The sequence below is a fragment of the Mycteria americana genome, chromosome 2 (assembly GCF_035582795.1).
Source record: "Mycteria americana isolate JAX WOST 10 ecotype Jacksonville Zoo and Gardens chromosome 2, USCA_MyAme_1.0, whole genome shotgun sequence".
NCBI lineage: Eukaryota > Metazoa > Chordata > Aves > Ciconiiformes > Ciconiidae > Mycteria > Mycteria americana.
Window position 1 is genome coordinate 16108600 of NC_134366.1, and position 15773 is coordinate 16124372.

A 15773-nucleotide genomic window follows, 5' to 3' on the forward strand; every position below is an offset into this window, starting at 1 on the left:
TGTCAAATCTGGAAAGGTTCCCTAACTCCCACTGTCCCTGGGCTGGTCGGCAGCAAAGCGATAGGGACGCAGGGTCCTCTGCCTCCAGACTTCTGCCCTTTCTGTTATCCCCATTTTTAGTTCATTAATGTTTATTTCATTTTTAAATTTCTTCAGCCATCTGTGTGCATATAGCATTATTTGCTCTGTGTTTAGACCCTCGACTCTGTGAGTTACTACTTGGATTTTTTTTGCCTCAAAGGCAATATCAATTATTCTGAAATTTTCTAGGAAAATCAGAATAAAACACATCCTAATGATAAATAATTTACAGAGCACATGTAACCGTGTAAATGGTATTTTCTCTGAAGCAATATCACTGTGATTAGTTCTTTTCCTTAAGAGGAAGAGCTATGTATTTTCACAGTAAAAAAGGAGAGATATGCATAATAGCATGCTTCACAATAGTACTCCTTTGCCACTTATATTAGCCAAGACAGTTCTGTCTTGAGATATATGTCCTAATTGAACATTTAAATCCTGTTCAGTCTGATCTAGCAATGTGATACAATTATGTAAATCCATGTGCTTATCTTGTTTAACGTAATTGAATGAATCAGTGTTGCTTTTTAATCAATTACCTATCCCAAATTAGGATCCTTTAAATATGGGACAAATATTTTATTGTATTTTTGTTTAAAATTCCACAATAAAGACAGTGAACAATTTGCTTGCATTCCCAAAAAAGTGGGAGCTGTATGATGACAGCAGTAGAATCTCTCACAGCTTCCTCCAAAGCGGGTGTAGGCGATGGGTTATCGGTACTTAGCATTACGATGCACACGAGACCAAGGTGGAAATAGCTGAAGATCAGCATCTGTGTGTATGAAGTCACTGAAAACAACCTAGGTAACATCATAATGCATATGACATCTTTGGTTGCCTATAGTGGTGGCTATAGAAGATTTTTTTACTTTTGCTGGGTCTTTGTGTCCTTGTCCATCTTAAACTCACCAATTTGAACCTGTGGTATTTTTGACATGCAGCATGGAGAGGAACAAAGGTAAATGTATCCCTAAATGACCTAACGCTGCTTAACATACTGTATCAGGATATAGACTTCTCTTTTTCCCATGTTAGAATACCTCTAACCTTCTCTGAAATTGAATAAATAAAATAAACATTTTTTTTATGACCAGATGTTTTCAATTTGATGTGGTGAAGATAATGTGATAGCTCATCATGGTTATAGTGTTGCAGTTTTGAGGTGAAAGGGGGCTGGGTGTAGGAGGTACTTGCCATTATGCATATCAACTGCTGTTTAGTCTCCAAATGAGAGATTTGAGCAGCATTCTTGGGAAAACTGTGTATGAGAAAAAACTTGCACTCTTGAAGACTTGGGAACTTAACTACTGAAGGTCATGGGCCAAATTGTTGTATATCTAAATGCCATAGCAACTTTAGACAGGCAACTTGGCTTTTATTATAGTTTCTTGTAATGAGCGAGGAGGGAATTATTTGGATGACAGGCTGATTACCTTAGGAATGGAATAATTTCCTAAATTGTGGGTCAGAACACTGACCTTTCCTTTTTCTCTTATTCAAACAAATGGGATGTCTCTGTTTACTCCCCTTCTACAGATCATGCAAATGAGCTTAAAGTGACTAATTCAGCTTAATGTATTAATATTAATTCTGAAGCTTATTGTTACTTTTGTAGGAGCTGCTTTGTTGCTAAATACATAGGTGACCAAATGTTTTATTTTAGATACGTACTTTAAAAAAAATTGGCCCAGAGTATTTTGAATTATAATATTTTTTTTTCCATCGTGTACTCCAGCCTTTCAAGATCATGGTGCTTGGAAAGGATAAAGCAATGATCTCATCCATTTCAGCAGTTCACAGTCATTTCGGTGTTAAGGAGCCATAACCCTCTCTTTTAAGGAGTGTGTATTACTTTAACATATTAGTCTAAAAAGATGGACTTTGTTAAGACACCCTCTCAAAACAGATCCAGATGTATTATTAAATACCAGTGACACAAAAAAATGCAAAAGTGGTTTATGATATATATGCAGGAGAACACATTCATCAACGTCTTTTCAGTCTTCTCCATCTGTAAGCTGTTGGTTACAAACCACAGCAGTGAAAAGTGCACCTGTATGTGGACTATTGTTGAAAAGTGTGTTTTCACCTGAGGGAGATGGCTTGCACAGCCTACATAAACAAAAGGCTTTACATCCAGAGATGCCTCTGAGCCGCGTGACAGCGGCCAACTCTGACCTGGTTTGGATAAAAAGAGAGAAGAAAAGCCATCCACGAAGAAGTGTGTGCTATGAGGTGATAAGTAGTTTGCATTTCTCATTAACAAGATGATGGGAGGGTTGAGGATAGGGAACAAAGTGGTGATGTGATGTGGGACTATTGGTTACTTTAAGGAAGTGTAAATGAACACAAAGTTTGCCGTGTAAGTAATGGATACTGACGGAAATCTGGCAGCTCTGAGGATATTCAGAGGAGCTCAATAACTCAGAAACCCTCTAATACATTATCAAAATGATCCTGTGAACGTCACCAACTCCAATCCATCCCGGACCATTAATGGCCTGTGACACAGAAGTCCAGTTACCTGTGACAAATACCTTCAGTCTCCTCCACGGGTTGGAGGCAGATCTCCGTACCATGGAGCACTACATCATGCTGGCTCTGAACGATACCCATGGCAGAGAGACCAGCACCTGACCCCATCCTTTTCTGGCTGTTCCCATCAGGTGAAGGTTATTTCTCTGTAGATGAGCAATGCGACAGAGCAGGACTTTTTGCCCGGCTCTGGTTACCCTGCCAGTAAACAAAATACTTGACTGCCTACGAGTGTTCATACAGCATCAGGCAGCTTAACAGACTCAAAAAGTGATAGCGCTAGAATGAGATGACACCGTCTATTAAGCAGCGTAACATTTCTGCTCAAGGCCATTTGAATGACACACTGTTCAGGTTTAATAACCAACTAACTGTCACAACATCGAACCATCTCTAAAACCCACTACTTCTGCAATTGAGTCAAAGCTTTATGGAAAAGGCTTTCACATTTGTTTATTTTAAGATAATTTTCTCAGGCTTCATAATTTTTTTCTCTTACATGGCTTTTTTATTTTTCATGTTTCAAAAAACAAGGTACAAGAGGGTTTCAAGGGCAATACTGTATATCTGATGTTACACGGGGAAAAAAAAAGAAAAATAACATAAAGTATGATGAATCCATTTTCATCCTGCTGGTGTTAATTCCAGTCAGAATTTGCAGAAATGTGTATCTGGGCATGTAGAATTGCATGGAATCACAGTATGTCTGCTAATATTTAAGGCCCTTGCTGTTGCTATGACATTTTTATACCAATGCAGGATTCTTTTGGGGCTGATTTCTCTGTTCAGTACCAAAGTTGAGTCTCTAGTTTTTGTTCTTTTCTGGGTAGTATTGGGTCTGCTGAGGTTTATCCTTGCTTGCACCAGTCCTGGGGTTTGGGGGATTTTGGTTTTAATTTGTTCCATATCTTGTATTTTTGCCTAGTCACATCTTAATTAACAGATCCCCACCTTCAATAACAAAAACACAGCATTAGAGCCCTAAATGTCATGGGAGTGAACAATCCAATTAAAAAAAGAGCATATTAAATCCGTTGAAAACACTACAACTGCTTGCCAGTCCTGCTTGTAGAAGCACACTGACTATCAAAAATCCCTCCAAAGATGCAGGAGAGACAGAAGTTGGTGGTTTATTTCTTCATCTTTAATTAAAAAAAAATCAGTGCTAAAAATGGAAAGTAGCAAATTTCATTAGAAATACATTCTTGTCCAGTCACCCCAGACCTATTTGGATGGTGGGAGAAAATTGGCATCAAAAGAGCAGCTGAGCAAACTCTACTTTAAATATTTAGGAGTCAAATAAAAAGTTGGGGTTTTTTTCTAAAGATAACAGCTAACTGGGTCAAAATAAATATACTACCTGACTTGTCTGAGTATAGCTTTAATTATGTGCACAAATTCATGAGAGGTAAATAACCGCATGATTTTCATAGAGGAAAGACTCCAGAGGTCCTAATAACATACTTAGGCATGGCTTGATAGATAAATGCTCAGAAAATTTAGGGACTATGCTTGTTTTTTCTGCTTTGTGTTGATGTGTAGATCTTCTCTCTAAGACAGATTTAAAGAAAAAAAAAATATTTTTTATCTGTTATGGTACTCATATTTTATCCCAGTATTCAAGTCCTTGACCTATTCAAAGACATAATGAGTTCTAAATAATCTAAAATTCTTTTAGAAAAACAAAAGCCTGATTTTTATCGCTCTAACTTCCACTGTAACATATTTTACCTGGAAAAATGAATAACAGACTATATTCAAAACAAACATTTTAAAGTTTATATCAGGTTGTAAATTATGTAGAATTACTCAACACATTAATGAGAAAGAAAAGTAGTATATTAAATCTGTGTTATGAATCCATCTCAAGAGTCTCTTTCAGGATATGTTATTCAATATATTAGGCAATATCTCATGGAGCATTGCAGTAGACAAAGAACACCTTAGGAGCTACATTGCTGTTTCTCCTACTCCAATCTGTTTCAGAGAGGAAACCAAAGTTATGCAGGGCAGCCTCTCCACAGGCAGTTTCTCTTCAGTTGTGTAGTTAATATCCATTCTGTGCCAAACCCACGAAGGATTTCATGAAATACCAGCAATTTCTTGCCAAGATTTAGACTCTGACTTTAAAATTTTAAATTTGAAACTTTTCCCCCCACTAGTTTCAATCTACTAATTTATGTGAAACAGAAAATGAAAATAAATTTTAAAAAGAAATGAAATCATTTCGGTTTGTAAACAAACATATTTATAGCTCAGAGTCATGCAGTGCATGTACATACCCCAGGCAGAATTTCAGGGCTCTCTAAGTGGTTTGTTTCTACCATACTGAAGATTTTCTTTCTGCTGCTGCTATGCACAGAATGGAAATCTTAGTCCCATACTATGCCATTCAGCTTCCTACATAGAAAGATACACAAAGGGATGGCATTTTCTTATTATATGGTGCTTGAATTAATATACACACCTGTTGTCAATTATTGCTATATGTTCTGTTCACCATAGCAACATAAACAAAAAGGTGGAAGTAAAAATAGTTTTCAAGGATATCTCCCAGAACCATTGAATGTTTTTTATCATTCTGAATTTTTATATACACAGTTACTGGATTGTCTGTCATCTGTGCCAAGTACATTTACACATAAAGCAAGCAAGGTCGTTTAATCTTATCTATTTCTAATTAGTGCTGAACTATAAGAAGCATGGACTTTCTTGCATGCCTTGTGTATACCAACTTCCCCGGATGAATTTGAAACTTCTTGGTTAAACACCGAGCTTAATCTGGAAAAAAATTTCTTTTAATATTAAATAATGGTCTTTTTTAATAACTGGGAAAATACTAAGGAACTTGTTCCTTTAGTAATCTCCCTATTAACCGTTTCTTTATCAGCACAAAGGATTTCTATGAGATTAAGTAAGCATTTCTGCGAGTTTAAGTAAGCATTTCTGCCAGCTTCTCCCTAAGGCAGTAGGTTGTGAGATAGGTGTGATCCATCCAACTGGTGGATCTCCTGTCGCCTGAACTGGTTGGATCTCCCTGAAAAGCCAGTGCCCTGGATCGCCCCCATGATCTCCTTTCTCTAATTTTGTGGCAACTTTGATGTGTGCCCATCCTGGAGGATCCAGGCAGCCCCCATGCTAAGCTACCCTCCGTGGGCAGAAATGCCGCTCTGCAGGGAAGGAAACTGTGTGGGCAGCCACTGGCATAGCTAGGAAAGAGAGGAGGCACCTTTACCCTTAAAACATGCTGCCCTTTACTGCTGATAGCGCTCAGTGCAACGTAAGCCAGGGGTACATTTTGGATAAAGTGAGAAATCTGTAGAAACTTTTAACTTTGTAGCCCTGGTTTTAAATTAATGTCTCTTTGAGAAGAGAGCCGTGTAATTTCATGTATCTTAAAGCACAGTTTTACGTGCTGCATATTGTTTAACAATGCTGAATGCAATAACGATCATTGCCACTTAAATGTATTGTGGAAGACATGAACATACTTTTATTTGTATAAAGCAGCCTTGGTTGTTATTGTGGCCTTGACCGCATCCTGATTTAAAAGGTCAGTGCTTGTCGTATGTCTCACTGCGAACAAGGCCAGAGTTCTTATCAATCTGTACTGTGAAGACCGAGCTGTTGCCAGGTTTGTTGGATGATTTCAGGTTGTTATAATTGTACTTAGCCTTGTGTTGATATCACTGTTAAAATTACTGTTCTGTGTATTCCTTATACGTGTTTTTTTGTTGCTGTTGAAGGATGTGAAAATAGTTCAATGTGGGTTTTTTTATTACCTGTACTTTATGCTGACATAAATGGGGTATGCATGTACATAGATGTGTGTTTGTGTATATTTTTTATATAAATATATATGTATAAAAGTATACTTTGGGGGTCGAGACAAAATTACCAATTAGCTTTGAAGACTAAGGTTACTTATTATATAAATATTTTTGGTTTAGATACTTTAATCAAAAGCATATTGAAAAGATCAATGACTTCATGGAGATTTGCATTTTTCTGAACAAGTTAAGGGTCCAAAAAGGAATATGTTAAGTCTTTGTGTCATCATAACCATATATCAAGGGCATTCACTATGGTATCACTGAGGTTTTTAATGAAAAGATTTGAAAGAAAGGCCTTTTCATTAATAAGATGGTTGAGTGTATCTGTCTGTATATATGTTATGTTATAGAATATGTGATTATGTACAGACAGAGTATTTTTATGTCTCATTGCCGTATTTTTGGATGCTTGAAAGCAGATTCGATTATATGAATTGTTTATTGTAGATGTGAACAACATGCAGACAGGACTCTAAATAAAGTGCCCTTTTCAGATTAGTTAAGTATTGCAAATCCACTTAATTTAACAGGGTATATAAGTACTCATACCTTCAGAAAATCAGATAATGGATTTTAGATGTTTGCCTTTAGACCCATCAAATTATAAATGCTGTCCATTAGGTGAAATTCTTTGTGAACTGCTGAGGATCCAGACCTGGCTGCCCAGATCCAGTCATTCTGGGCATGCGCTACAACGGGCAGACAGGCATGATAGCCCCCGCCTCTATTTAACCATTGGTTCCTGCGTGCATTAAAAAAAAATTCTCTCTGAAGCTCCATTTGGATCTTAGTCCATTCGTAGTCCCTTAGGGCTTTCAAAGCCCTCTGTCTCTTTAGTAAAGGCTTTTGTGGTAACTTCAGCTCTCTGCACGTGTGTGCGTGTACTTGCATTCATGCTTGCTACATGATGCATTTTAGTGTCTTGCATAAACCTAAATTGAACAGCAGCTCAATTCTAGCTCCACCTGCTCGATAATTTAACCATTCCCGGTGCTGTAAAACCCTTTAATCTGTTATATTTACAGTTAACTGAAAAAAGTGAAACTGTGTTTTCAAATAAAGAGAAGCAATTCTGATTTCACGTCTTATCTGTGATAACTACTTTCTCACATATGACATAACGTAGCTTTCCAACTACATGCAAGCTTTCCAACATTGTTAAAGTGGAACCCATGAAATGAGGAGATTGGCTCTAAAATCTTAGTTTAAATGTTTTTATTCCTTATGGAGAAGTTGAGATGGGAACTTCTAAGTTTCCCTCTGGTTCTCTGTAAGCTGCTTATAACCACACTGGAGAGAATTCACAAATAAATCTTGTGATTTTCAGGTAATCACTTGCTTCCATAAGCTGAGCCCTTCAATAAAATACCAAATGTCAGAAGACTCTCAATAAAGTCAAGAAAGTTAGAAATGTTGACATATGCAATAACTGAAACGCTGCTCTGTATCTGTTGCCCTTATTTAATATAGTAGGAAATCTCCATGGGGGTTGTTGGTTGGGACATACATATGTACAGCTTATTCATCTTTAAGAAAATTTCCCATAAGGCTGACATACGATTCTGTTTTCTCATCTAGTTGCTTCATCATACCATTCCTAAAGCATTTTTCATTAGAAATACTGTTTTACTGGGGTTTTTACAGAGTAAATCTGTTCTGAAGTAGACATCAATGTTGCATTAAGGATTCTCTTAAATGAGTTCTCCGTTACTCATTGTCTATGCTTTCATATTCTGATTCTTTTGCACAATAAACTTCTTGTAAGGGGAAAGGCAGTTGTTCACCAAATTGTATCTATCTGTTAAATTCTGAGCCAAGACTGATGCTCTATCTGGAGTGTATTGTTACTGAAAATGAAGTTTCTAAAAGTTGTACACCTGTTTCAAATTTGTTGTGTTTCTGGCTACCTGCAGGTACTTGACTATAGAGTAAGACAAAGGAGAAGTTTATGTCACAAATGACATCTTTCTAGTTTCTAAAACTTGTCTTCAATGTAAGAAGCTTTTGAAAAGCCTTTTATCTTGCAGATATTTGTCAGCCATTATGATATCTTTCTGCTGCAGAAATTATAATGGCAAAAAACAAAAGAGATGTTCGGTTTTGAGGGAAGGCACAGATAAAAAGGCAGAAAGTGCTTTAACAAAAACAGGTCTTAGACAAGCTGTTTCAGTCCCAGGCTCAGCCAAGTGGTTACGCTCCCTAACCTCCCAGTGATTAGACTTATGTGTTTTGAATAGAACTGGTAATTTTAGGAGAGAAAATAACGTTCTGTTTCTTTGCTAGGTGAAACCTTATTATTAAAACAACAAGAAAAGCCCATAACGTTCTTTGACTTTTGTGGCCCCCTATTTTGCAACTTGAAATCACAAAATCTGAAGAGAGTAGTAATGTAAAATGAAAAGTGGTATCTCTACAATAGTAAACTTTTTCATAATCCAGAGTTTGAATCCAGCCATTCTGCCAGATCTTGACTGGTAATGCTCTATATTCCCAGAAAGGCCATCCATTTGCATGTCCTCTTAGTATTGGCCTCAAAGTTTCAAATTGTCACCTCGTTAAGATGTTATCTAAAATCTTTCTCAGAGATACAGGATTCCCCATTGTCCACAAGAGACTTGCTAAATTTATCTACTTGATCATATTGAACCAGAAACTGTTTCCCTGTCTCTCAGAAAAGCAAGCGGTGCATGTCTGGACCAACGGCAAAATAGGATGGCTCCACTAAGGGCGAGCATCGCTCGAGTGTACTGGTGAGGTTCCAAAGAGCTGCTGTGCTCCCTCCTCCCTCAGATCCTCAGTGGGGCATAAAACTTAGCATTACCATGGCTAGGCTAACTTGCCGTGTCGGAAGACCTGTTCCACCGACTTAATTTAAATTTCAGTGTTATTCAGTGCTATAAAAGCACAACCCATTCTGGACCAATATTTTCCCGATACATCTCAGAAATGCTAGGTCAGAAGAAGAATCTGTAGCACAGGACACTGTTATGGGTCCGAATTTAACGTAATTATTAGGAAAGAGCTACTTGAACCGCATGTTGAAACAAATACAACTGTATGTGTACAATAGCAATTTAAAGGCTAGCCCTTCTGTGGGTATTTTTCTGCTTTGTTTAAGACATTTTCATTTTCATTTTGTAGCCAAGCACCAAGACATACTCACAGAGTGGCAGACACTCAGTGTCAGTAGAGGTTCAAATGCAGCGGCAGCGGCAAGAAGAAAGAGAGAGTTTCCAACAAGCTCAGCGGCAGTACAGCTCATTACCCAGGTATGGTAACTGTCTGAAGCTATTCAGTGTATATGAGCCTGGAGCTAATTTCGTTTGTGGAAGGAAAATGTTGTGCTTAGTGCAGACACTTTTGTTTAGCATTGATATAAGGTGGAATGTATTCAGTGTGGAAGAGGCATGAAATTTCTTAAGTGAGAGCATGTGGTAGCTGTTTATTTTAGGAGAATTACTTCAGAGCTGATTTCAGTCGGATTTGATGATACTCAGCACCCAACAGAATTGAGACATTAAAACAAAGCTATTCTTTGTGGGACACCATCCAGTTTAATTTTCTGCGATTGCAAAAGTCTCCTGAGCATGACATGGGTTGTCCCCTTTTGACATGTCAGACTATTTTTTTTTGTTGCCTAATTCCTTAGTGGATAGAAATTCTGTCTTTCTGATACTGATATAGAGAAAAATCTTAAAAGGAAAAAAAATCTCAAGACCTCAAACAAATGAATATGGAACTGAGAAACTCTATCCAAAAGATCAGGGGCCTCCAAGTTTCCAGTATATACATTTCTTCTAAGTTACTGGGTCATTAGCAATGGAATACTGAAAATTAAGACGCTTTTTGTCTAAAGAAACTTGCATTTTAAAAAATCTTAGATTTTTTTTTTTTTTAATTAGCTGTTTGGGCAAAATATCTTTTACTTGATATTTAGCTTTAAGAATTGTTAGAAGCTTACCCAACTTATATTGTAAATTAGATAGCTATCATAGTTAAGCATTATGCAAATAATCTTTGCATTTTCAAGCATCAGTGGCAATGACTGAATGGAGAACCCTTTACACCGCTGGTTGGTGTCAATTTCCCTTGATTCTAGTTGTTTCTTCCAATGAGGTTGTATTATTTCTTGTGCCCCATGAGGAAATGTTGTGGAAAATAAATTTTTGTGACAACATGTGTTTTACCAAGTGTATCATAAGTCTTTTTTTGAAACAAATAGAAGCTTCATAATCAAAGTTATCTAATCATGAACTCTTATCCTACCAACATCTTTGAAAATAAAACAGATCTCTCAGATTTTCACATGCTATAACACCTTTCAGTGTAGAATTTTGCTGTAAAGCTTGGAAGGTGGGAAAGGAAAATGCAAAGTTACTGTGTTTCCTGAGATTATTAGTTTGTCATTTTGAAAATCTTTATATTCCCGTTGCTTCTTATCTCTACCTTCCTTCTGAAGTGACCACATCTATTAACGCCATATTATTTTTCCTGGGAAATTCTCTTTCAGTTTTGCTAGCCCCAGCAATGCACGGATTGAGTGGAAGAGCACAGATGCTAGTGTTGCTTTTAAGTTGGGGCAGTTATTTTTAGTTTTAAAACTATGATTCTTAAAACTCGCTTCCCCTGTTCTGCTCAATCACGGGTAGCATTTAAAAGTTGGAAGTCAGTTGTAATGCAGTTCCAGAAATTAATACCTGTAAGGAGAAAATTAATCTACAAGAAATTTGGAAAATAATGTTTTGGGTCATAGAAATGCTTGTTTTGAAAAGAGTGACTGAGAACTTCATTCAATGTGGTTTTCAACATGAGAAATGACTAGCAAGCTAGCAATGCGTGTTACTGAGTAATTAATGATAATTTAATGACCTTGTTTGAGCACTCTGGGTATCTGAGCTGTGCTGAGAGCAGACAGAATTTCAGGACCTTAGGCTAAAGTCGAGTGCTGTAAATACCACAATACTCCTATAACAAGCGGGGACATCCGGTTCTCCAGCTTTACAAACTGTTTGTAACTCTGTGACTGATCTTTAAAGAAATCTTACTCTTACTCTGAAACTTAGGTCCCAAGCTTAATGTTGCATCTATGGCTTTGTAATGATTAAAGTTTGTACGCTGGCTTCATTCTTGAGCTTTGTTGTTTTTAATCTTGTATAGTCTCTAGGGGCCTCCTTTTTTTTCCCTTTGTACATTTAAATCATTAGTACTGAAGGCAAATAAACTCTGAGTCAATTTTAAAGGATCTTCCCAGAAAGACAGTGAAAGTGGGCCAACTAATTTTGAAAAAGTACCAGAAAACAGTCAGTAAATTAAATCAGTTCAACTAGTCATCCTCTTGTCCCATATGAAACTGTAAAAGCAATGTTTAACTCCAAGTTAATTTTCTAGTACTTAAAATTTATCTTAGTCTAGATCAGAAACCTGACAGTTTCGTAGCCTACAGAGGTTCATTCAATTTGCTCTTGTTCCAGGGAGTGATAAAACATGGCTCAGAAACATCATTTCTTTGGCAAAGTTGGATATGCAAACACCAAGAACAGCTATAAAAATTTGCATAAGAATTTACATTATGTGGTAATTTATGCTGTAATAATTTACATTCATCCTGAATAACAATTTTCATCCAGACGTCTCAAAATCTATTATGAAATAAGGTGGATATGGTCATTTTCAAGTTATATGTGTGGAAGGAAGATTGTAAAAACATTAGGTGACTTGTTACTTTTACTAATGGTAGAAAAATTCTCCAGGTCTCCTGTCTCTCCACTGCATATTCATTGGATGAGGCCACATTGAGTCATGTGTGTTGACATGAAAAACCAAGCCATATATAAACAACTAAATGATTTTCTTATTGATTAATGTCACAATATATTTTGTTTTACTGCTTGATTCTCATACACTAATTTTAATCTCAAAGTGGGTATCTCTTTTGCTGCAGCACAAAATTGTTTTACTTTATCATCACCAATCTTATTTTAAATTCATAAAAGCATCTAGCAGCTTGATAGTAAATTAAAGCTATTTCAAAACCATAATCTGTCTTCAAAATAATGTGATGATTTATTGTGAAAAGAGATAAGAATTTGTAATTCGTATATGTATTTGATTTATTTATCTACCCCATGGAGCCAAAAAATGAGCAAGAAAGGTTATCTCTGCCTTTTCTTTTATGAAAGCTATAGCAAACTGGGAAACAGTCCTGATAGCACAAAATTCCTTAGTTCTGGAAATGGGAGGAAGAAACTCTCATCTGTGCAACTACCTATCAATAATGAGCTTTATCTTTTGACTCGTGCAGTGTTAGAGCAAGTGTTTTAAAGCTCTGCCTGTTGCATTTTTAATCAAGTGTGAGTCTAGATTCAAATCTTTCCTGAGTGACTTTCCAAGTGCTGGCTGTTATCTGTTTTTTTAGGAAGCACAGCAATGTGTATGGTCTTTCCGAGTCTGCAAATGAATTGCAGCACTTTTTTCTTAAGAACATGATGGTTGTTGTAGCACTGGATGGGTTTTCATGGCATATTCCTCCTGGAGAGGCCTAGAAATATAGTTCAACTCTATAGGAAGTGTTCTCCCAACAAAAAAGGCAAGATGCCTCTTTGGGGCAGAAGAGAACATGACTTCTGCAGAATGCTATAGTTGGGGGAAAGCTGATGGTGTTGCAGAAGCGCCTTTCTTTCCAGGAATTGTTGTCAATAACAGTGGAAGAGGAAACAGAACATTTGTCTTAAAAGCCTCTTCCATTTTTCTTTCCAGGCAAAGCAGAAAAAACGCCAGTTCTGTATCTCAAGACTCCTGGGAGCAGAGCTATTCCCCTGGAGAAGGGTTCCAGACTGCGAAGGAAAATCCCAGATATTCCAGCTACCAGGGATCGAGGAATGGCTATATGGGGGGACATGGCTTCAATGCCAGGGTAATGCTAGAAACACAAGAACTGCTCCGTCAAGAGCAGAGGCGGAAAGAACAACAACTGAAAAAAAAAACTTCTTCTGAAGGGCCTAGCAACTATGACTCATATAAGAAAATTCAGGACCCTAATTATACCCCTCCTAAAGGTCCTTTCAGGCAAGATGTACCGCCTTCACCATCTCAGGTAGCAAGGCTGAACAGATTGCAAACACCAGAAAAGGGAAGACCATTTTATTCTTGAGGTGAAGAAAATGAAGATCAACTTATCATGCAATAAGGAACATTTTCATATAAAGACTTATATTTTGAAAACTTTTTAAACTGATGGTACTAAGGAATATATCCATTGTCTGTTTCAGTGCCTTTAAAAATACGGGCAAAGCGTTGGTGGGCCTTATGTCTTTGCCGTTCTGTCTCAAGTGTTGAATTCATGGAAGGATGTTCCACCATTTGACAATCATAGCAGAAGTGAGCAACACCGCCCCTGCGTACCGAGTCCCGTAGCCCAGTCCAGTAGCTGTCAATGGCTTATTACTAGGATTTGTTGTAATGTGTTTTACTTTGCAGTGACTTATTACACCAACATGCAGCTTTGTGGCATAAAATTAATGAATTTGACGTTGAAGGAAGCATTGACATGTCCTTTTTATTTCTCTCGGGTCAAGAGGAGGGTTACATATCACTCTTGAGTGGATAAGGCTTTGCTCTACTCTGGATCGCAGTCGCAGTTCTAAGATGTTTTATGGTGGAGTCATTACCAGTCTTTGTTGATCAATATTTAAGTGTCTATATGCTGAAAAACTATCCTTCTCCTATTATGCACATATGCACTCTTTTTTTCTCTCTCTCCCCACTCTGAGCTTATTAAAAAAGCCTTTATCCTGACTCATGAGGAAAACAATATTAAGCTTTCAGTTATCCTGAGAATCCTGGTGCAATTGCCTTATAATCTTAATACACAGTCCATTACAAATGAAATAACTGGAGAGAGACTATTTATACAGTCACAGCCAAGCCCTTGATAAGTATATTTTACTATTTTAGTAAAGATGGGAAATTATGAACAAACATACAACTGAGTTCTGCTTTGCTTTACTTCTAAATGAATTTGGTCATATGACACGTGTCTAGGAAGAGAACTAGGGAGAGTATCATCCCAGGGTCATCTGATACACGGTTGTCTTTGGGCAAATGTTGGAGTTAACTTAAAGCAAAAGCAGAAGAAATCAAAGTTTTTCTTTGGATCAAAAAACTGAAAAGAAAACAATTTCTTCTTTTTATAATTTGTGAAGCTTTGTGGACAATTGCCTTGTGCTTCCATATACTGTATTGTTGCATCGTGATGCTACATTAAAAATAAACCTTTAAGTATATGAATGAGAGATAAGTGGAGACAAACTGTTACACATCATCCTGAAAACATGTCAGTATCCAAAAATAACTAAAGCAAAAAAAATTGCTCTAGCAGTGAGTAATATTTGAATGTGCATATGGGATATGAGAATTTCTTTTGCAGCAGTTGTTTTTATGTTTGTTGGTCTGAACTTCATGTATTGTAAAAAATATAGCTGGGTTGCTGAAGTGCCTGCAAATCCTGATGTGAAAAGGCTTGAGAATGGACCTCAGCATATTGTGTACAAAAAGTAAAGAAAGCAAGAAAGAAAATCATGTATTGCGTGATTTTAAAAAACGCCTATTTTTTTTTACTGGCACATTTTATTTTTGCGCCAAGTTGTTTCTAGAATATATGTGAAATACCAGCACACGTATCTGTGTCTTTTATGCCTGTTCGTTAATGGTTTTTGTTGTTAATAATGTATGCCATGTTTAAAAGTTGTTACTAGTGTAAGCACAGTGACATTGGATGACAATAGCTCTTTTACGCAGAATTTACAAAACTGTGTAAAATGGCTTTCCCTGTACATATGAAATTTAGAATAAAAGACTGTTTCCATCTTCGTCTTGGTATTGCCTGTAGACCCTTATAAGAACTGCTGCAGACACTGAGTTTAAAAAATATTTAACAGATGTTATTTTATCCTATTCCTAATGGTTTGCGTGTGTCCTTCTGTGAGCGCATATAAACATCGGCAAAAAAAAAAAGATTTACAGCCCAGCTGAACACCTGAAGACTATCCTCAGAGGGAAAAAACACTCAGTCTAACGTCTTATGTTATTTTAGGCCATACCTGTGACATTTAAAAGGTGCATTTTTAAGGCTAACCTCTGTGGCAAAAGTCTTTCGGGCCATAGCACGGAGTCCTCTCCCCGAGGAGAGTGCCGGCAGGAGAAGGGCACCCGCTGCGCTCTGGCCAAATCCAGGCACGTGTGAGGAAGCCCCCTCTGCTCCACGTGTGTGTTTTGGGCTCTGATGGGAGCCCTTCACAGGAATGTTGACATGGTGACAAATGG

At 37.2% G+C, this 15773-nt stretch overlaps 1 protein-coding gene across 13 annotated transcripts in view; it reads left to right on the top strand.

The window, feature by feature from the left end:
* PARD3 (par-3 family cell polarity regulator) overlaps positions 1-15315 on the top strand; it is a 465648-nt gene extending 450333 nt beyond the window's left edge. For all 13 annotated transcript variants that reach the window (XM_075492487.1, XM_075492496.1, XM_075492486.1 and 10 more), the window contains 2 exons: positions 9594-9721; positions 13209-15315. In XM_075492487.1, coding sequence (XP_075348602.1) covers positions 9594-9721; positions 13209-13602 — 522 coding nt within the window. In that variant the 3' untranslated portion in view covers positions 13603-15315. The remainder of the gene's footprint in view (positions 1-9593; positions 9722-13208) is intronic.
* Positions 15316-15773: the final 458 nt, after the last annotated feature.